This window comes from Salminus brasiliensis, chromosome 20, assembly GCF_030463535.1.
Source record: "Salminus brasiliensis chromosome 20, fSalBra1.hap2, whole genome shotgun sequence".
In the NCBI taxonomy this organism is placed as follows: Eukaryota; Metazoa; Chordata; class Actinopteri; order Characiformes; family Bryconidae; genus Salminus; species Salminus brasiliensis.
Genome location: NC_132897.1, coordinates 320737 through 343154, shown reverse-complemented (window position 1 = coordinate 343154; position 22418 = coordinate 320737). Strand labels below are relative to the sequence as shown.

Genomic DNA, 22418 nt, shown 5'->3' with positions numbered 1-22418 from the left:
CGAACTAAGGCAACCCCCCCACTAATAATAACAAAGGGGTCTATTGAGCACATGCGTGTGGAATATTAAGTAGGGTTTTGTATGGGACCGTTCTGTCTGTGTGACTCCGTCTACGGCTGTCTCGGTTTACGCTCTTCAGTGTCTGCTTCCCGACTCGGAGTGAAGTAATATACATTGATGTGTCTGGCTCAGCTGCGTTCACTCAGCAGCCGTCTGACGCTGTCTGGGTATCATTAGGGTGCTTTTTACTGATTTCTAATAAATGGTATTTTTGATAATTAACAGTTTTTACATTTTAAGACACAAATATGAACACAACAAACAGCATAACTACCAAACTGCACTGTCCAGCACTGTTAAAAAAACAGTAATAATACTAATAATATTAATAATAATAATAGAATTAAACAGTGTGGAGGATGATGATTTTATTATTATTATATTTTTTATTAATCTTAAATAAAAATTCTCTACAATTATATTATTATTAATTGTAATAATTTAAAATAGTGGAGATGATGATGATTATATAAATAGTAATAACATTAGAAAAACAGTGGAGATAATAATGATGATAATGATTATTGTAGTAATAAATAATAGTAATAATAATAAAATTAGAAAGAAACTGTGGAGATAATGATGCTGATGATAGATAGAAAAGAGATGATGATGATTATGATTATGATACTACTACTACTAATAATAATAATAGAAAACCAACAGTGGAGATGATGATGATTTATAATAATAATTAATAGTAATTATTAATTACTATTAGAATGAATAATAATTAATAATAGAAGCAGTAGAGATGATAGAAGGAAAAGTGATGATTATTATATAATAATAATAAACAATGTGTAACAATAATGGAGAAAATCAGTGATTGGGCGCTGAGTGGTCAGTGAACTAAGGTTCTGCCACACTGGCCGGCGGAGGATCGCTGGTTCAAATCCAGGGTCATTCTGCCTGCCATCGGCAGCCGAAGCCTGAGAGAGCACAACTAGCCTTGCTCTCTCTCTGGGTGGGTGAATGGCATCATTCAGTATGATGCTGGCAGCCACAGCCTGATAGCCGATGCCTCAGAGCTGGGTACCCGGCACTTTCCTCCGAGCGCATTGGTTGGGCGGTGATGTTCCACCGGCAGCAGTTTGAACAGAGGTGGTGGCTGACTCCGCAAGTGTCCGAAGAGGCGTGCGTTAGTTCTCACCCTGCCGGTGTCCAGAGCACCTGTGGTAAGGGGAGAGATAATAAAATAAATATTAATAATAGAAGCCTAGAACCGTTTAGAACCCTCCGTTTACACAAGTCAGTCATGTGTTCCTCTGAAACAGGTCCGGATCAGAACTCTGTGTAGTGATTCTGATGTGTGTTCTGTTCTCCAGGTTGTGACCTGTCCTTTCCTGCTAATAAGCTGGTCTCAGGAGATCACTGCAAAATCACACAGGATCAAACCTCAGGACAGGTGTGGCTCGAGGACATGAGGTGAGAGGTCACCTGTTTACTCACCTGCAGCAGTTCTTAATAGCTGACCCTGCCGGTTCATGGTTCTGCTCATGTTCAGCTGATGATTTTAATTGGGTCTAATGGCGAGGCCAAAGAAGTGGTCCGGTTTAAGAGTTTTACATTTGTGTGTGTGTGTGTGTGTGTGTGTGTGTGTGTGTGTTTATTTCAGCACTAATGGCACTGTAATAAACATGTCCAAACTGGTGAAGAAACAGAGCCACTTGCTGCAGAATGGAGACGTCATCTACTTTGTGTACAGGAAGAGTGAACCGGAGCAGAGTAAGACACACACGGTCCAGCACTGTTAAAGCAGCAGCAATAATAATATTAAAAATGAAAAATGAAACAGTGGAGATGCTGCTGATGATTAATAGTATTATTATTATTATTATTATTAATAATAATAATAATAATAATAATAGAAGAAACCGTGGAGATGAGGATGCTGATGATAGAAGGAAAAGAGATGATGATTATGATAATGATACTACTACTAATAATAATAATAGAAAACAAACAGTGGAGATGATGATGGTTATAATAATAATTAATAGTAATAATTGCACTTAGAATTAATAATAATTAATAGTAGAAACAGAGATGAAAGAAGGAAAAGGAATGATGATTTTAAAAATGATGATGATGATGATGATGATGATGATGATAATAATAATTAATAGTAATAACATTAGAAAAACAGTGGAGATAATGACGATAATGATTATTATAGTAATAATAATAAAATTAGAAAGAAACCGATATATATAAAATAATCATTTTTCCTTCTATCAACATCTCTACTGTTTATATATATATATATATATATATATATATATATAACAATAATGGACAAAATCAGTGATGGGGCGCTGAGTGGTCAGTGAACTAAGGTTCTGCCACGATGGCCAGCGGGAGATCGAGACACATGCTGATTCGGGACAGTTTCACACCTGTATCTGATTCCCTCCGAATCTGCACCAAAATGCATCACAACAAACCACGTGAGGCGGGCCCCGGGTGGCGCTGTCACTGTGAGCAGAGGATCGCTCTCTAGTGTGGGTAGATGGCGCTGTCCCCCACAACACACTAGTGCGGTGCTGGCAGTCACTGGTGTCCGCCAGCCGGTGCGTCAGAGCCGGGTATACTGCACTTCCCTCCAGGCGTGTTGGTCTCGCCTTAACTAGTGTTGGGGCTTTGCGTGTGATTGGGGGGCGGGAGAAAATATGTACGGGTCGGGTAATTGGGGATCTGAATTTGTGAGAAAACGGGTAAAAATCTGAAATTAAATAGTAATAATAATAAAAAATGTGAGAACGTTCTCTCCGCTGATTGGTCAGACCTGTCTGGGGCGGAGCTAGAGAATAAATACAGGAAGAAGGTCTGTGCTGAACTAGTGCTGCAGAGATGGCGTCTGTTCAGAGCTGTGATGATGATGACGATGACGATGATGTTTACTGAGTGCAGATGTTTCTGTTTCACAGATATTGCTTATGTGTATCAGGCCATTAGTCCCAGTCAGACTGATTCTCAGGATTCTGAAGGTGAGTAAATGTGTTTATACTATTACGTCTTAATGGGGTTATATATTCATCACAGTGAGATTGAATTTTTAATGCTACTATCTATATATCCACATAGATATATAGACACAAACACTATGGACAAAAGTATTGGGACACACTCTTAATTACTGAATCCAGGTGTCTGATTCAGTCTCATTACCATAGCTGTATAAACTCCAGCCTCTAGTCCTGCAGTCTGTCTTTCCTCCACACATCAGTGAAAGAACGGGAGGTTCTGAAGAGCTCACTGAACTCCAGCGTGGTTCTGTATGTAATAGGAGACACCGCTGCACCAACAGCAACAAGTCAGCTGGTGAAATCTCCTCCCTCCTAGATCTTCCTCCATCAGCTGTGAGTGGTGTTATTATTGAACAGTGGAAGAGTTTAGGAGGAACAGCTCACAGAGAGCAGCTCAGCCACCGAGTGTCTGTCAGACCACATAAAGTTACAGAGCGGGGTCAGGGCCGAGTGCTGAGCTCAGAGCAGAGTGCAGAAAAGCCTCCAACTGACTCAGTAACTGCAGCAGAGCTCCAGACCTGCTGCTGCTGCTGGTAGAGCTGTAGAGCTCCAGACCTGCTGCTGCTGGTAGAGCTGTAGAGGCTCCAGACCTGCTGCTGCTGGTAGAGCTGTAGAGGCTCCAGACCTGCTGCTGCTGCTGGTAGAGCTGTAGAGCTCCAAACCTGCTGCTGCTGGTAGAGCTGTAGAGCTCCAGACCTGCTGCTGCTGGTAGAGCTGTAGAGCTCCAGACCTCCTGCTGTTAACGGGGGACCAGCTCCAGATTAATGACGTTGGGTTTAGAATGGGACGTTATATAAAAGCTGCTGTAGGTGGAATAGTGTGGAGGTGTCTCAATACTTTTGTCCATCTAGTATGTGTGTATATGTAGTACGGAGCGATGTCCTGTGGTAGAGGAATTGCTGGAACCTCATCTCAAGCATTTCATTGTGTCAGTGTATGAGTGACGGACTTGTGCAAATGGCACATAGACCTTTACTTGACGATAAATTGACAAACCTGTGTTTGTTTTAGATGCTGTGAGGAAAAGCTGTGCTGTTGTAATGGATCACATTGATACGGATGTGGATCCCGATCCAGTGGAGCCTGTCACACTCCCATGTTTTCCCCAGGAGAAGTCACTTCGGCCTGGGTACGAGGACCAGCCCAGCACCTCCAGCTCCAGTGGTCATCTTTACCCAACCCCGTACATACATACCATCGCTGCCACTGGTACGTGTGTGTTGCCAACAGTGTTCAGAAATGGGTTCATTGACTAAGACACGTTACTTGCGTCTGCACGTCGGCTCACTTTGAAGTTTGACAAAGAAAAATCACATTTCCAGCTTTATCCCACATATCCCAAATGTAGTGGATTGTCCAGGTAGCCTTTCTCAATTAATGAGCTAATATAGACCGTAGGACACTGTGTCAACCCGCTCCTCAGGGTCCTCTAGACGGCTCATGTTTTTGCTCTGTTTGCAAAATTCCTGAAATTTTCAAAGTTGGGAAAATTACCATAGGAATAAAATTGGAATATTCTAAGCTAAAAGTGAGAATTGTGCATATAGTTGTTAAAAATTATACTGAAGCACAATCTAATTAAATATCTAAATAATTAGATATGATACAAAAACAGTTGAAAAGCGAAGCTGCTCCTCAATCCCAGACACATGGCACATCACACACTGCAGGGCTATTGAGAGGCCACACCCCCTGCATCCACTGTCCATTCCTCCATCACATGTCCAGATGATTTCTAGAAACCGGACTCTCACCACTACTGAAAGCACACATTTGGACCAAAGCACTTCCTGAAGTCACGTTTTGAGGAGGTTCATATTTTTATTGACAGTAACGGCACTAAAACATTTAAGCAGCTGTTAAATCAAGCTGGAATCTCACAGTTGCTCGTTATGTGCTAAATCACAAAAGCTTAATGAGCAATTTCATTACAAAGTAGTTTAACAAGGCTGGCAGGCTAGCAAGAGGTGAGCCTACCAACATAGACTAACATAGGCTAGCTACCTATGTATTTTTTTGTGCCTCAACAGGTTTCTGTAACCGAGAATTAATACTTATTATTGATTTATTTAACATTTTGAAGACCATTAGAATGATATTTTGATTGTTTTTGATTGAACTTTTGATAGTACATGAAAGAATTGAGCATTTATAAAGTTCTTCTTGCAACTGTGTCAGTTATTATATGTATTATGTCTTTGTGTCTGCTGTTGACAAAAAAACTGTACACTGTGTGATATATATATATATATATATATATATATATATATATATATATATTAAATTATCCAATATTTCCTATTCCCAGAGTTCCCAATATTGTAATGGAAATTTTGCATTTTTGAATATTCCCAAAGTTCCCATGGAAAGTTGCCCAAATGTATTTGTACATTTTCCACCCCTTTCCAACCATATTCAGAACATTAGTACAGGTGTTTCGGGTCAAAGTCAAAGTCATCACACACTGGCCTCAAGCTGTTGCCTGTTAAAAGGGACAGTAGAGAAGTCCTCATGAACACAAGTTCACACCAGTGCCTCCATCAATGTTTTGTCTGTGCAGGGCAACACTGACATTATTATTATTTCAGTGTTCTGATCAACAACGATCAGCAGCAGTTTGTGAGAATTGGTGTTTTTTGCTCTTGCTCCCCCACTTCATTCAAAGTGTGATTTGTTTTAACTGCAGTAGAGTAATAGTGAATTACACTCCCCACCTGTAGGGGGCGTCCAGAAGCAAGCAGTACCAGTTGTGGGCTAATGAGTCTGTCGCTGTATTTCGCAGGTTATGGTGATATGACTCTAATGGAGCCGTCAGTGATCCGGCAGAAGGTTGCAGAGTGCAGCCCTGGAGCCTCAAAACCCCTCACACTGAAGCAAACCAGAGAGATGGTGGAGGATGTGGGGCCAGACCGGAAGAGACAGAAATCAGGTGAGACACACATCAGTGAAAGAACGGGAGGTTCTGAAGAGCTCACTGAACTCCAGCGTGGTTCTGTATGTAATACAGACACCGCTGCACCAACAACAACAAGTCAGCTGGTGAAATCTCCTCCCTCCTAGATCTTCCTCCATCAGCTGTGAGTGGTGTTATTATTGAACAGTGGAAGAGTTTAGGAGGAACAGCTCACAGAGAGCAGCTCAGCCACCGAGTGTCTGTCAGACCACGTAAAGTTACAGAGCGGGGTCAGGGCCGAGTGCTGAGCTCAGAGCAGAGTGCAGAAAAGCCTCCAACTGACTCAGTAACTGCAGCAGAGCTCCAGACCTGCTGCTGCTGCTGGTAGAGCTGTAGAGCTCCAGACCTGCTGCTGCTGGTAGAGCTTAGAGCTCCAGACCTGCTGCTGCTGGTAGAGCTGTAGAGCTCCAGACCTGCTGCTGCTGGTAGAGCTGTAGAGCTCCAGACCTGCTGCTGCTGCTGGTAGAGCTGTAGAGCTCCAGACCTGCTGCTGCTGCTGGTAGAGCTGTAGAGCTCCAGACCTGCTGCTGCTGGTAGAGCTGTAGAGGCTCCAGACCTGCTGCTGCTGGTAGAGCTGTAGAGGCTCCAGACCTGCTGCTGCTGGTAGAGCTGTAGAGGCTCCAGACCTGCTGCTGCTGGTAGAGCTGTAGAGGCTCCAGACCTGCTGCTGCTGGTAGAGCTGTAGAGGCTCCAGACCTGCTGTTGCTGGTAGAGCTGTAGAGGCTCCAGACCTGCTGCTGCTGCTGGTAGAGCTGTAGAGCTCCAGACCTGCTGCTGCTGGTAGAGCTGTAGAGCTCCAGACCTGCTGCTGCTGGTAGAGCTTAGAGCTCCAGACCTGCTGCTGCTGGTAGAGCTGTAGAGCTCCAGACCTGCTGCTGCTGCTGGTAGAGCTGTAGAGCTCCAGACCTGCTGCTGCTGGTAGAGCTGTAGAGCTCCAGACCTGCTGCTGCTGGTAGAGCTGTAGAGCTCCACACCTGCTGCTGCTGGTAGAGCTGCAGAGGAGGACCAGCTCCAGATTAATGCCTGTGGGTTTAGAACGGGATGGCTTAAAAGCTGCTGTAGGTGGAGCAGTGTGGAGGTGTCCCAATACTCTATAACAGTAAAGATATGCGTTCTTTGTTAGTTAGTAGAAAATTATCATTTTAAGTAGATTTAAATAATGTTTTTGTTTGTTTTTTGTAGAGCCTGGCATTTTTCTTAGCCAAAAAAAGCCAACAGCCACAGATTGCTTATTTATTTATTTATTATGTCTGCCAATATGAATATTTTGTGGACAAGACCATTAATGAAATATTAATATTATTATTGTATATGTTTTTATCTGTGTTCTTCTCAGACGGTGCATACATGTTCGATTCCTACGTCAGTGACCCCTCTCCATCAGCTCCTCCTAAAGCAGGGAAGGACAGCGGGGAAGGAGCGAAAACGGACAAGATGGAGGAGTCCCTCACCTGCATTATCTGCCAGGACTTACTGCACGACTGTGTGAGGTGAGGCTGGGTCTTCTAGTTGGAAGTGAAGTATATAGCTTTAGTAAAGCAGTAGAACTAAAGCTATATACTTATACTAAAGCACTAGAACATAAGACACACAAGCGTTGTTCTGCTGCTTTTATACAAAAGGTTTTACAATATAAGGAAACACTAAATCACAGAAGCCCCGAATTTCACTATGAATGTTTTAATACTGTCAGATCCTTCCGCCAAAAAGTAGATCCACCACTAATGAGCTCTTGCTGTTCAACAACAACAACAGTTCCAAAACAGCAGGACTGAGTAAGGGGAGGTTGGTTAAGGTACTTGTTGAGCTCTGTACACTGTCCAAGATTATCACTAATACTCGTAAGTCTCATCTTGTGTGGTGCGGAGTCGTAGAACTGTCCAAGGATCCAGTTCAGCCAGAGTCGTTATTAATGAGGACATGGTAAAAACACTATATGACGATATTTAAAGACTTTTTCCGTGACACACAATATTTATCACCATACATGTAATCACAGACTAAATAGAGTAGAGACAGATTCTTATGAACCACTATTCAGAACCTTTGCTGCTCTTAATCTAATGAACCCAGTCTAATTACACTGTTAATGACACCTGCAGCTGGTCAGTGTTTATTAAGCAGTAATAACAGTCTCCTCCATATGCTTAGAAAACCATATTGTTATCACCATGACAAAATTTATCACGATATGATATGATATGATAAAATCTCATCATATTGCCCAGCTCTAGTTCATATATATAAATAGGATTTCTCGTAATGCTCACCATGGCGTCTGTTTGCAGATAAAGTTGCTGGTTAGGCCGCCAGGGGAGAAGGGTTGACGTGCTGGTGGGGGAAAGCCCCCCTCGAGGTGGAAATCTGGTCACGTGCAGTAGCCAGAGCAAGCCAGGATGTAGTGCATTATTGAGCCGAACGCTAGAAACTATTCATGAGGTTTTTATCAGATTTTAGCACTAATTCTAAAACTGTTATCAGACCTTTATCAGCTTCCAGTAGTTCGGTCTCCCCCCATTCATAGAGATCAGAGCCTGGCACAGCGGGTCACATCGAGTGAACAGTCTTGCCTATAAGGGCTTTGCTTCAGCTCGGCCTTTTCATCAGCGGAGTGATTCAGTTAAAGTGTGAAAAGGCAGTGCTGTTTTTATAAATATCAGCACGGTTGGAACGCTTCTCAGCCAATCAGATTGGTATGTCGGAACTAACTGTCATTTAAAGTGTGATTAATAATAATGGTAATAGTAATTATTTACATTTACAGCTTTACATTGAAAAAGGAAATATAGGCTAATAAAATACAAAACGTTCAAGTTCAATAGAGAGTACAATAAAAATTCTTACGTTGCAGTACCTCCTTTTACTGACATAATCTAATAAATATCAATATAAAAAGAGAGAACCCCCCCCCAAAAAAATAAAAAATAATAATAAATAATATAATAAATTATACACATATATACACACACACGCACTAAAGTAAATCTAAGTAAAAAAGAAAGTTAGAAAGGAGAATAAACTGTGTGTGTGTGTGTGTGTGTGTGTGTGTGTGTGTGTGTGTGTGTGTTTAGCCTGCAGCCCTGCATGCACACGTTCTGTGCCGCGTGTTATTCAGGCTGGATGGAGCGCTCCTCTCTCTGCCCCACCTGCCGCTGTCCTGTGGAGAGAATCCGAAAGAACCACATCCTCAACAATCTGGTGGAGGCTTACCTCCTGCAGCACCCAGGTAAACCCCACACCTGCTGCTTCACCATCTAACATTACACGATTCATCAAAACACCCACAGGGACTCAGCTGGAGCTGTGATTGGCTAGAGCTCTCAGTCCCACTGTGTAGTGTGTGTGTGTGATGGCTGTACTCGCTGCTGTTGTGTAACTGTACAGATATTAATGACACTTCATATAATGTGGGGCGCATTGGCATATGGCAGCCTTCTGTGATCTTAGGATCTCAAGATAACAAGTAACAAACAACCTATTGCTCTCGCGCCCTCTCGCGCTCCCTCTCGCGCTCCCTCTCGCGCTCCCACTGACAGAGAAGTGCCGCAGTGAGGAGGATCTGCGCAGTATGGACGCCCGTAATAAGATCACTCAGGACATGCTGCAGCCGAAGGTGGATCGCTCCTTCTCTGACGAAGAAGGGAGCTCTGATTACTTGTTTGAACTCTCCGACAACGACAGCGACACCTCCGACATGAGGTCAAGTAGTATTAGTTATCTAGAACGGTTCTAAAGATGATACAGTTGTGAGAATGTACAAGTTATTAAAATCGTTACACTTTTGTCTACAGTCAGCCCTACATGATGTGTAGGCAGTGCCCAGGCTACCGAAAGGACATTAGCCCTGCCCCCTGGATATGTGGCTCTACTGAAGAGGAGGGGTCAGTGAAGGCACCAGGAGACGGCCCCTCTACATCCACTGAGACCTGTACAGGTAATATGCTCACAAACACGAGCATAAAAGTTAAAACCCTTGAATTTAAATTGAGGATTTTTATCATTTTAATATATATGCAAAAGTATTGGGACACCTTCACACTATTCCACCTACAGCAGCTATTAAGCCGTCCCATTCTAACCCCACAGGTATTAATATGGATCTGGTCCCCCATTGCTCTAAGCTCTACCAGCAGCAGCAGCAGGTCTGGAGCTCTAAGCTCTACCAGCAGCAGCAGCAGCAGGTCTGGAGCTCTGCTGCAGTTACTGAGTCAGTTGGAGGCTTTTCTGCACTCTGCTCTGAGCTCAGCACTCGGCCCTGACCCCGCTCTGTAACTTTACGTGGTTTGACAGACACTCGGTGGACACTGAGCTGCTCTCTGTGAGCTGTTCCTCCTAAACTCTTCCACTGTTCAATAATAACACCACTCACAGCTGATGGAGGAAGATCTAGGAGGGAGGAGATTTCACCAGCTGACTTGTTGTTGCTGTAGACTGCAGGGCTAGGGGCTGGTTTTTATACACCGGTGTGACAACGAGACTGAATAAAGAGGGGTGTCTCAATACTTTTGTCCATATAGTTGGTGATTAAACTGGCCCAGACACAATGTCCGATGCCGTAATTTGCTCTAGCCCCATCCCAGTGGGGGTGCTGTCTTACTTTCATGCAGCATTGTGCATAGTCTACTAGTTAGTCAACAGAGTAGTGTTGTAAGCTGCTGACAGTTCAGAGCCGGGACCAGGCCGCAGACAGACAGGCTAAACCAACCGCCTGTGAGCTGCTTTGAGGCATCACCCAGGTTGTACCGTATTGAGACTGTGTCTGTGCCCCGAATTAAATCTAAACGTAAAATAACTCAAACAACTCGTCTTAATCATTTAATCAGTGTTTAATTGTCTCATTTAATTGGCAACAGCACCATTCCTGAGTGTTTGATGGGTAGAGTTAGTATATCTAAAACACTGAATACCTGTATGGGTTATAAAAAAGCACGGAAACAACAAGCACAGGTGAGTGTAGCTGATGAACCATGTCATTTTAGATATTTATTTGATCATTTTGTGATCTTTCTTTTTAAGCAGGTGTAGGTACTGTAATGAAAGAGCATCCAAGGAACAAAAACATGAAAATTAAATTACATTAAATAGTGAACAGAGAATCCCCCCCCCCATCATCCTCTGCACTACAGTACATTACATAACCAGAACACTGTAAACATCATTACAAACGCTAGATTCATTTCATTTACATGGAGAGCTCTGTGGTGATCTCAGTGTCTTATTTAAATTTTCTCACCCCCTCTTTCTCTCTCTGCAGCCCCTCAGGAGTTTAGGTGTCCTCCTCAGGGTGGTCACCTGATGTGTACCTGCTGCCTGCAGCCCATGCCGGACCGCCGCTCAGAACACATCGGCACTCAGAGTTCACCCCAGCACTGTGAGTTTCTCACACAGCTTTTCATCACACCTGTTACACAAAAGATGAGGCTGGTCTATATGGTCCATATGATCTGCTGTTCTGTATCTGATATCTGGATTTATGCTCTTTAATATTAGCCTTAGCAATGCGCTCATGCTACTGATCTTACGTCTATTACTTTTATTTTTAATATAAAAACCAGACTGTTGTGCTTTAAAGTTAATGATGATGATGGTCTGAATATTTTCTGTGACGTTCCACGATGCACAAGGGTGTGAAAAGTATTGACACTCATCACTAAAAGTAATGGAAGGAAAACAAAGGCCTGCACTAGGCTCCTGTTTCAGCTGCAGATCTGCCCATTGAAAATGAAGCATTTCAGTAATATCAGCTCTATTAAAGGAGCGTCTCTGTGCTCTACTGAGCATTAACATGAGCTTCATGGAGGAAAATATGAGGAGTCGTTGTCTAGAAGTTCTGTAAAGCTGCAGAAAGTCAAACTTCAGAGGCGTGTGATCAATAAGCTTTATTGGAATGTAAATGTGGGGCTCAGTCGGGACGTTTCACTGCAGCTCTCTTGAGTCTCTTTTTTAAGATACACAATATTTATCACGATACATAATAACAGACTAAACACATCAGTAACAAACTATTATAAACTACAGTTCAGATCCTCTCCTGTACTGAATACAGTGGTTTATACTCAACATCTGCTGCTCTTCATCTAATGAACCCTTCAGTCTAATTACACTGTTAGTAATGAAACCTGCAGCTGATCAGTCTCCTCCTTATGATCAGAGAAGCCGATTGTGCATAACAATAACAAAATTGATCACAATAGAGAGTACTGTTGCCCAACTCTAGTAGTTAGTGTTACATCTGGGGCAGCGGTGCTCAGCGGTTAGAGCTCCGTGCCCTCTCTGCTGGCTGTTGGTGAGTCAGATACATGGATCAGAGCTGCAGTTAATTGCTTTGCAGCTTGTTGTTTGTTCTTAGTGTGTACATAAAGAACTGTCATTGGCTGGCTAACTAACTGATGATCGTCATGTAGTAAATATGTCTGTTTACTTTCTCTTATGCTGTGTGTGTGTTTTTTCTGCCGCTCCTCAGGTATGGTGTGCCAGAGGCCGTTCTGTCACCTGTATTGGGGCTGCCAGAGAATTGGCTGTCAGGGGTGCCTGGCACGTTTCACTGGTAAGCCCCTGATTGGTTGAAATGTAGTCAGAATAAAAACATTGCACATTTAATAGCAGTACCGCAGAGATGATTGCAGATGCATCTTATGTTCATATTTATTAGTTTGATAATTAGAGCTCTCCTCTTAGTTCAGCTGCCACTGTTGGGCCCTTTACCCTCTCTGCTCCCCGGGCGCTGGAGTTGGCTGCCCACCGCTCTGGGTGTGTGTGTGTGTACTCACTGCCCCTAGCTCACTAGTGTGTGTGTTCGTTCACTACCACAGATGGTAAAGGTGCAGTATCTGCCACAGTGAAATGTGTCCTCCGCATTTGACCCTTCACTTCAACAGGTGGCTCTGACTGAGAAGACTGTTTGCCCAGATTTATTATCCACCACACTCCCGCACTCCCCTCTGCTAGTTTCTCTTATAGCTCCATCACTGCCATCCTTCTGTCGTATGAACTGACTCATAAGATCAGACCAGAATAAGACAAAATATTAAAAAAGTCAAAATTTAAGTATGGAGTGCCACAGGCCGTCCTGTCCTCTGTAATGGGGCTGCCAGAGAATTGGCGGTCAGGGTTGTCTGGCACGTTTCAGCCCCCGATTGGTTGAAATGAAGTCAGGTCATTGAACGCATTGTGTGTAAGCACTGCTGTTCTGTTTATAAGTGTCTGTTATTATTACCACTCACCTGGTCCTGTTATGTGATGTGGACCTAGCTTCAGAAAATCAGAATTCAGAATTGAATTGAGCGTGAGCCTTGAATTGAGTGAGATTGCAAACAGGATGCGGAGCTGTAATTTATATGCGAATTAGAGGAAGTAGAATTGGAATTCAATTAAATTCTAAGACATTTTTGATACACATTTAATGTGTATTTAATAATTAAACTTTACAGTATAAAGTACATATGATTACAACATGAATTTTTATAAAGATATTATTGTATGGACTTTTTTGTTACCACAAATTTAACATTAAAAACATTACAATTACAAACTTTTAATAAGTTTCATATTGTAGAAAATAGAAGGACAGCACTTCTGTTCCCAGAATACCTTGCTTTATCCCAGTCTTCAGAATGGTTTTCCAAATATTTAGGACACTCTGGTTTGTACTTTTGAGTTTTTGGAATTACAGCGATATGCAAAAAATGATAACACACGTAAAAGGACATCTGTGCTCGTTCATTTTTGTGAGCCAGTTCCCACAACTCATGGAAACCACTGAAAATGTGTGTTAAAAGTATCACATTCTCACTGATCTGTGATGAGAATGAATTTCTATGAATTTTAAATTCAAATTCATTCATTAAATTGAATTAAATTCTGAAATTCTGAATTCTGCACTGCTCTGGAGACGCTTGCTTGATACGGTTACATAAAGCTGAGGTTTATCGTGTGTTGAGGTTGAAACTGATCTGACGCTGTTCTGCGTTTCTGTCCTCAGATCTGAACCTCACAGCTAAGTGTCTGGATGGAGTCCTCAACAATAACAACTACGAGTCTGAAATCCTGCAGGTTGACAGATCTCCTGTTCCTCATGCTCTGTGTTTATTTAGTTAACGTTTCAGCTTAATAATTCATATTTTTGCATATTTTTAAATGTTGTACCCCTTATGTCACAGGAGGGGTCTTCAGTGCTTTAGTTACTGACCATTACTCTGCTGTAGTCCTGTGCAGGTTTTGTAGATTTTTGCAGACTTAAATCAGTTTGATTTTTAAAGATAAAGTTAAAGAGCCAGATAGAAAACCTGAGACGCGTTGGAACCTTTTGAGGATACGTTTGCATTGTACTAAATTGTACCTGTACAGAAGCTGTTAGCATTCTGTTGTTTGCTTTTTTGATTTTTTTTGTGATTAAAAGGCAAAAATATTCAGTTATTATTGGAATAATAATTACTATTACTATAATAATTATTGTGTGAACAGTTGTTGTGGGTATTTTGTCAGCAGCAGTTGTTGTGGCAGTATATAACATGTCTTTTAATGCGATTGTGTGACTTTTATAATCAAATCTTCATTATAGCTGATGATTTATAATCTTTTCTTGTGTCAGAATTATTTAACCTCCAGAGGAAAGACTTGGAGAGATCTGCTCCAGGAAGCGCTCCAGGCTACACAACAAGGCCTCTTCCATCTCTCTGGTAAAACATACAGCAATAATAGAGTAGAGTAGTGAAGTTATTTATTAAAAAAAGTTTTGTTTTTGGCTTTAGTTTTTAATTCACTGTAATTCTAAAATGATCAGCTTTCCTTATTTAATGAAGTATTGATTGTACTTGCTCATGCTTGTGGAAGCAAAATATTTTAATATTCTGTATTAATTTCTATAAAAACAAACATACTTTTAATTATTTTTTAATTATTAAAAACATGATAAAACCCAGATTTTCATGAACAGCACTTTCCATACACTGTCTTTAGCTCCTTTCACGATCAGAACTGGAGAAATCATCAGGTTCTACTGATACAGAACGTTACTTTAATGACTAGGTTGTTAAAAACCCTTCTATCCCACCCTGTGGTAAACACACACCTGTAGGTATTTAAAGTAAATGTTTCTTATTTGAAACCTGTGAACCTCTGAATCTCCACTGAAACCTTAGTTTCAGTTTAAATACACAGAATAATGAAGTTTGAATTGAAATGGAATTGACTGCAGTTCTGATCTGTATCTCCTGGTTTCTTTAATGTGTGTTTTGTCAGATTATCGCATCAATGCCAGCTCCTTGCTGTGTTACTGCTGCGGGCTTCGAAACTTTAAAGAGCTCGCCTACAAATACAGAGAAAACATTCCCGCCTCGGACCTCCCAGGTAAAAAAAAACAACAAAACATGCACCCGCTTTCAAAGCCTTTAGATTCAGAATTCAGGCGTCGGTTGCCATGACTGCAACACAGATACAGCCCATCATTTATCTCCTATCTAAACCCACCAGTGCAGCTACACGAGTCTTCTGAGTTTTATATGGAATGATGAAGAAGATGATGATGAAGGTAAAATAGTGAATAGAGAATCTCCACTAATGCAGTTTTCTTTAGGGACTACTTTCTGTAGCTGCACTACACCCTGCAGCATGTATCCCTCCACCATTTTAATGATCTGGTTCTAAAAGCAGGTTCTAGAGCCGAGCTCTTCTCAGAACTCTGGTAGAACCGTGTCTCAGGCATCAGGCAGCGTCTTCATCACCATTAGGTGAAGAACTTTCTGTGAGGAGCTTTTATTATTAGAGCTTCAGACGTCTGCTTCCCTTCACCTCCACTGTAGAACCACAGCTCTGACTGGGGGAGCTTATCTAGAACCTCCACTGTAGAACTCCAGCTCTGACTGGGGGAGCTTATCTAGAACCAAGCGTTTCACACCAAACCCACACTTTGACTGACTGTGTTTACTTCTTGGCAGCAGTAATCTTAGCAGTCCACCAGGTGTCACTGTGCTTCCTGTTTTTAATGCTCCAGAGCTTCAGAAGCTTGGAGGCTTCATCCACTCATCACTAACTGAATGTCTGTGTTGGTGTGTCTTCAGCTGCTGTGACCTCCAGACCCGACTGCTACTGGGGACGCAACTGCCGCACACAGGTCAAAGCTCACCACGCTACGTAAGTTATCTTCCTGTAGTGTATTACAGTCTGTCAGAGTGAGCGTGTGGATCATATGATCATTATAGAGCATTATAGAGCGCCCCCTACGCTTCCTGTAGTGTATTACAGTCTGTCAGAATGAGCGTGTGGATCATATGAACATTATAGAGCATTATAGAGCGCCCCCTATGCTTCCTGTAGTGTATTACAGTCTGTCAGAATGAGCGTGTGGATCATATGATCATTATAGAGCATTATAGAGCGCCCCCCTACGCTTCCTGTAGCGTACTACAGTCTGTCAGAATGAGCGTGTGGATCATATGATCATTATAGAGCATTATAGAGCGCCCCCTACGCTTCCTGTAGTGTATTACAGTCTGTCAGAATGAGTGTGTGGATCATATGATCATTATAGAGCGCCCCTACGCTTCCTGTAGTGTAGTACAGTCTGTGAGAATGAGTGTGTGGATCATATGAACATTATAGAGCATTATAGAGCGCCCCCTACGCTTCCTGTAGTGTATTACAGTCTGTCAGAATGAGTGTGTGGATCATATGAACATTATAGAGCATTATAGAGCGCCCCCTACGCTTCCTGTAGTGTATTACAGTCTGTCAGAATGAGCATGTGGATCATATGAACATTATAGAGCGCCACCTACGCTTCCTGTAGTGTATTACAGTCTGTCAGAATGAGTGTGTGGATCATATGAACATTATAGAGCATTATAGAGCGCCCCCTATGCTTTCTGTAGTGTATTACAGTCTGTCAGAATGAGCATGTGGATCATATGAACATTATAGAGCATTATAGAGCGCCCCCTACACTTACTGTAGTGTATTACAGTCTGTCAGAATGAGCATGTGGATCATATGAACATTATAGAGCGCCACCTACGCTTCCTGTAGTGTATTACAGTCTGTCAGAATGAGTGTGTGGATCATATGAACATTATAGAGCATTATAGAGCGCCCCCTATGCTTTCTGTAGTGTATTACAGTCTGTCAGAATGAGCATGTGGATCATATGAACATTATAGAGCATTATAGAGCGCCCCCTACGCTTCCTGTAGTGTATTACAGTCTGTCAGAATGAGCATGTGGATCATATGAACATTATAGAGCGCCACCTACGCTTCCTGTAGTGTATTACAGTCTGTCAGAATGAGTGTGTGGATCATATGAACATTATAGAGCATTATAGAGCGCCCCCTATGCTTTCTGTAGTGTATTACAGTCTGTCAGAATGAGCATGTGGATCATATGAACATTATAGAGCGCCCCCTACACTTCCTGTAGTGTATTACAGTCTGTCAGAGTGAGCGTGTGGATCATATGAACATTATAGAGCATTATAGAGCGCCCCCTACACTTCCTGTAGTGTATTACAGTCTGTCAGAGTGAGCGTGTGGATCATATGATCATTATAGAGCATTATAGAGAGCCCCCTACGCTTCCTGTAGTGTATTACAGTCTGTCAGAATGAGCATGTGGATCATATGAGCATTATAGAGCATTATAGAGAGCCCCCTACGCTTCCTGTAGTGTATTAGTCTGTAATACACTACTCCGTCTCTCTCTCTCTCTCTCTCTCATATATATATATATGTTTGTATGTGCTGTATATACACACATCAAATGTTATTAAATTAAGGTAAAGGAAAGTAAAAGTAAAAAATAATGATTAACTATTTACTTTTGTATTAATGCTTATGTACGGAGATTGGCAAGTAATTTAGACCATAACTAATCATTGCAGCTTTACTGGATGGGCTTTTTTAAACTGGAGCTACAGCTGACCATTAGTTCAATCAGTATTTTGTGTAATTCATTCATTCTGCCAGCAGGGGGATGTATCTGAGCTTTATGTACAATGTACTGAACAAATTCGTAACAGCTGACTGTGATATTTCATTAAATAAGCATTCATATATATGTATTTTTCCTTTGTAGGAAGTTCAACCACATATGTGAGCAGACCCGCTTTAAAAACTAAGGCGGTGGAGGACTGGCGGAGGACTGGCCTGTCTGGAGCGAGTCGTGTCCCGCTGGAGAGGATTCCAGTCACCTCCTAACAATACAGGCTGTGTAATACGTTCAAGCCCTGGGTTTATTTCTTTCCTCCTCTGTCTGGATAATTAGTAACCTAGATGTTTTACATATGCAAAATCAATCACGTGGATATTAAGTGGCTCATATTTGGCCAGATGGACAGATGTCAGTATGTATAGATACGTTATCTGAAGCTGCACTTTTCCTCATTCCATTGTTGGTTCAGGTCATAGAATCTGTAGTGTGGAGATTTCCTGGTCAAATCGGAAGAAATGGGCAATCAGAACAGTCTTCTGTACTGTGAATAATCGGCTCGATGGAAGCCTGTGCGTAACAGTAATTCAGCAGTGCCGGTTACTGTCCAGATGTAACTCGGATAAACCTTGTGCCTATTGATAATAATCTGAATATTATGATATATTTGCTTGGCGTGCATCGTGATCTGAATCTAGTGCTTCCACCTGTACGTTTCACTAATTCACAGTTATTTCACAGCTTACGTCTTGCCGTGTGCAGATCTGAGGATTTGGGGCTCTGCGCTCCATTTCTAATGCTCATATCTCTCCTATGCATAAGTAAAAGCTAATAATCAATGTTAGTAAACCTGCCAATGCACTAAGCTACTACTGCACATTTCTGAGAAACTCAATCACTTGCTGCTTTAACTGCTTTTCTGAGGTTGGGGGAGTTTTGTAGTTCGTTTTGGTGATATTATACACATTATTTTCTCTAAACTTGGGACGACGGTGGGTTGGGGGGGGGTAAAATTGAAAATTGCATTTATAGCTGTGCATCCATACGATAGTTGCAGGTTACTGCTTGAAAGGGACGTAAATATGGTGTTGAGTGACGGCTGGGTGTTGATTTGCAGGAGATAATCAACTCTGAACACTCTGGGTAACTTGTATTTGCAATTAGCACAGAGTCCAAGCAATTCTCTGGTGTACTTCAGTCTATCTTTAGCTTGTTTGTTGCTATTTTACCCACTATAAATAGAAAAGGGGTGTTAGAACAGAAATGACTGGTAATCTAAGAAGCCTGTTGACTTCTATAGGTGAATTTTATGTTCAGTGGTCTTCTGTTGTGTTCAGGGAAACCGGTCACAGTGGTTCTCTGTGATGATCACCTATTCACTGCAGATGTGGATGTGTTGACATTCTGTACAATAAATGGGCTTTAAACAGTAAGAAGAACCACTTTTGGTTCTATTTAGAACCATTTTTATAATAGATATATGCAGGAGTAACCAATTTCCCAATTGAAAGGTCCTCACACTTAGACATTTTTATTATAAACATGGTTCCTAAGGGACCAAATGTGGTTCTTCTCTCAAAGTATTTAATGCACCTTTATTTTTCAGAGTGCAGAACATCTGGAACATCCCTTTCACCCTTTAAACCCTGTATGTTGGCCCACATTTCAGTTCTTCACTCATAACTACATTACTGTCATTTTAAACGTTTTCTAGATCCTAAAAGATAGAACCCTGTGGGACTCCACTGGTAACGCATGATTCATAGTAGTAACGGTAACGGTAGCGCTTAAACAGGATGAGCACCGTTTTCTGGTATTGTTTACACACGCTAACCTGAGCCAGACCTGTTTCACGGTAAAGCTGATCGCTTTGATTACAGTGCTGACCGTGAATGAATGCAGATGGTTATTGATTGTTTGAATGATCATGCTAATTGGCTTTCATTCATTTTCAGGAACAATAGCACGTTATTAAAATGAGTCCTTTAAAGTGTAGCTTATAGTTTTGTGTTCGGTATTTACTAACACGCTCAAGATGCCAACTTTGATCCAATCTATATTACTTTATTCTCTTTTTTAAATGGTAATAATTGCGCTGGGGGACTGATAGTTTATATGGGTTTGTAGCCGTGTTGTGTAGTTCTAGATAGTCTAGTTTGTGGCGCTTCTCTCTACAAGAGTAGTTCTGCAGATGTGAGCCTGATGAGCGACTACGGCGTTATTACTACCAAACAGTCATAAAAAAGCCCAGCTCTTACTGAAGCTATAGACTGGTGTAGACATCGTCAGCCGCGGGCTTCATTCATTGCTGTAATACAGTGCTGTACAAAAGTCTTAGACTGCCAAGACTAAGAGTTAATACTCAGAGGTCAGTGTGTGTTTTTATACCTGTAGAATTCAGTTTATTTGGGTTTATTCTAATGTTATATAGAGTTAATTACAGGTAGACACTCTCACTGACCACTGACTTTATGATCTTTTGGGTTTAGGCTATATAGAATTATTAGGTTATGTATAATTTTACATAAGTAGACACTCTCACATTGAAATAAATCCAAATAAACATAGTCAGTGATCTGTGAGAGTGTCTACCTGTAATTAACTCTATATAACATTAGAATAAACCCAAATAAACATAAAGTCAGTGGTCAGTGAGTGTGTCTACCTGTAATTTACTCTATATAACATTAGAATAAACCCAAATAAACATAAAGTCAGTGGTCAGTAAGAGTGTCTACCTGTAATTAACTCTATATAACATTAGATTACACCCAGAAAACTGTCCCTAAAACTCTGTTTCATCTGGACAGAATAAGACTTTTGCACGACACTGGGTTTATGCTGCGGCAGCAGTGACTCCGCTAATCGGTCTGTACTGAGGATGTTGGAGGCCTTCATGCATCCAGCAGTAGGTGAAGAGTACCTAAATGCACTGTGTGCATTTGCACATCAGTGTCAGCAATGAGTGCAACTTTAAGGTGTTGAACGCATTTGTCAGAAGGGGTGTCCACAAACTTTTGCACATATTGTGTATAAGCTGATCAAGATCACTTAAAATCACTTACGTTCTAGTTGTATTACCTTAATAAATAAATACAATAAAATGACAAAAGTATGTGGACACCTGCTCATTCAGAGTTTTACTTCAGTAACAGCCTCTACTCTTCTAAGAAGGCTTTACATTAGATCAGTGGTTTTCAACCTTGGTTCTGGAGAACCTTCAACAGTCCCAATAGCCAACCAGTCAGGTCATCAACAAGCTCTTCCTGAGCTGAAGGTGGGGTGTTGAAGCAGGAACTCTCTAGGAAAATGTGCAGAGTAGGGGATTCTTCAGGACCAGGGTTGGGAACCACTGCACTAGATGTTTGAACTTTGCTGTAAGGGTCACAAGAGCCCAGAGGACCCCTGAAGAGTTGTGGACGGGTCAGGTTGTGATGCCAGTGCTATTTTGAGTTCAGTGTGGAGGTAAAGCAGCGCTTGAGCGGATCTCCAGTGAGGGGTTCTGGGCAGAAGTTTAGGGGGGTGGGGGGCTTAGCGGGTTTGGACCAGGCTTTTTGAGGCTGCTTTGCATTTACTGAAAGGGAAAGGCTGTGTGATGTTCTTCACAGCAAATATTTACACACTTTGAGGAGGAGAACCGAGTCAGATTTGTTTGTTTTGGACCGTCTTTGTTCTTCGTTCTTCTCACTTTGTTGTTCCTCCATGTTCTCCCACTCTTTTCCACCCCGTTCTGTCCGTCACTCGTCCTTGCTTCCTCTCTCTCTCTTGTCTGTCTGAAGGGGCCTGTCTAGTTCTACCTCATCGAAGCTCATGCAGGGGGTTCTAACAGAGAACGGTTCTGTGTAGTGTGTGTTCAGTAGGTGTGTGAGGATCGGGGAGGCGTGTAGACTAGCACTAATAGTTTGGATGCCTTTAGAGCTTGTAGTGCCTCTCTGTATTAGCAATGCTGAAAGAAAACTAATATGCTGTTAAGAGTCAAATAAAAAAATATTCTTTACTGCACTAATAAAGAGCATCAGATAAAGTTCCCACCTCGTTTATTCTGGACCAGTTTGTGAAGAAGCTCAGAGTGATGTTCTCCAAGTTGAACTATTAATGTGAAGACTAGTCTTAGGACTAGATTTTGTCCCCCAGGTAACAGTGTGGGTGATGTGGGATCAGAGCTTCTTGAGAAGATTTGAGTTCTCACCAAGCAGAAGGTCAGCATGAAGACCTGAGACACCTTGATGAGGGTCGGATCGCTACGTCCAGACGACTCTGAAACAGAGCCGAAACTTACATGGGGGCAGTGGTGGTGCGAGAACCGTTTCATGACTCTAACGAGAGAAGTAACGTGTAACAACATGGTGGTGCAGCGCCCCCTGCTGTGTAGCAGAAGACTGGTCAGAGTGCCCATGCTGACCCCTGTCCACCATCTCCTGCAGTGGACATGCGAAGGTGGTCTGGTCCAGTAAGTC

At 42.0% G+C, this 22418-nt stretch overlaps 1 protein-coding gene across 1 annotated transcript in view; it reads left to right on the top strand.

Moving 5' to 3' along the window:
- Positions 1-21999, top strand: part of chfr (checkpoint with forkhead and ring finger domains, E3 ubiquitin protein ligase) — a 23670-nt gene extending 1671 nt beyond the window's left edge. Inside the window, exons 2-17 of the mRNA XM_072664916.1 lie at positions 1389-1488; positions 1679-1788; positions 2991-3050; positions 4101-4298; positions 5872-6018; positions 7379-7532; positions 9114-9268; positions 9579-9741; positions 9834-9976; positions 11297-11413; positions 12506-12589; positions 14024-14094; positions 14633-14720; positions 15283-15390; positions 16101-16173; positions 18109-21999. Coding sequence (XP_072521017.1) covers positions 1389-1488; positions 1679-1788; positions 2991-3050; positions 4101-4298; positions 5872-6018; positions 7379-7532; positions 9114-9268; positions 9579-9741; positions 9834-9976; positions 11297-11413; positions 12506-12589; positions 14024-14094; positions 14633-14720; positions 15283-15390; positions 16101-16173; positions 18109-18151 — 1814 coding nt within the window. The 3' untranslated portion in view covers positions 18152-21999. The remainder of the gene's footprint in view (positions 1-1388; positions 1489-1678; positions 1789-2990; positions 3051-4100; positions 4299-5871; positions 6019-7378; positions 7533-9113; positions 9269-9578; positions 9742-9833; positions 9977-11296; positions 11414-12505; positions 12590-14023; positions 14095-14632; positions 14721-15282; positions 15391-16100; positions 16174-18108) is intronic.
- The last annotated feature ends 419 nt before the right edge of the window (positions 22000-22418 follow it).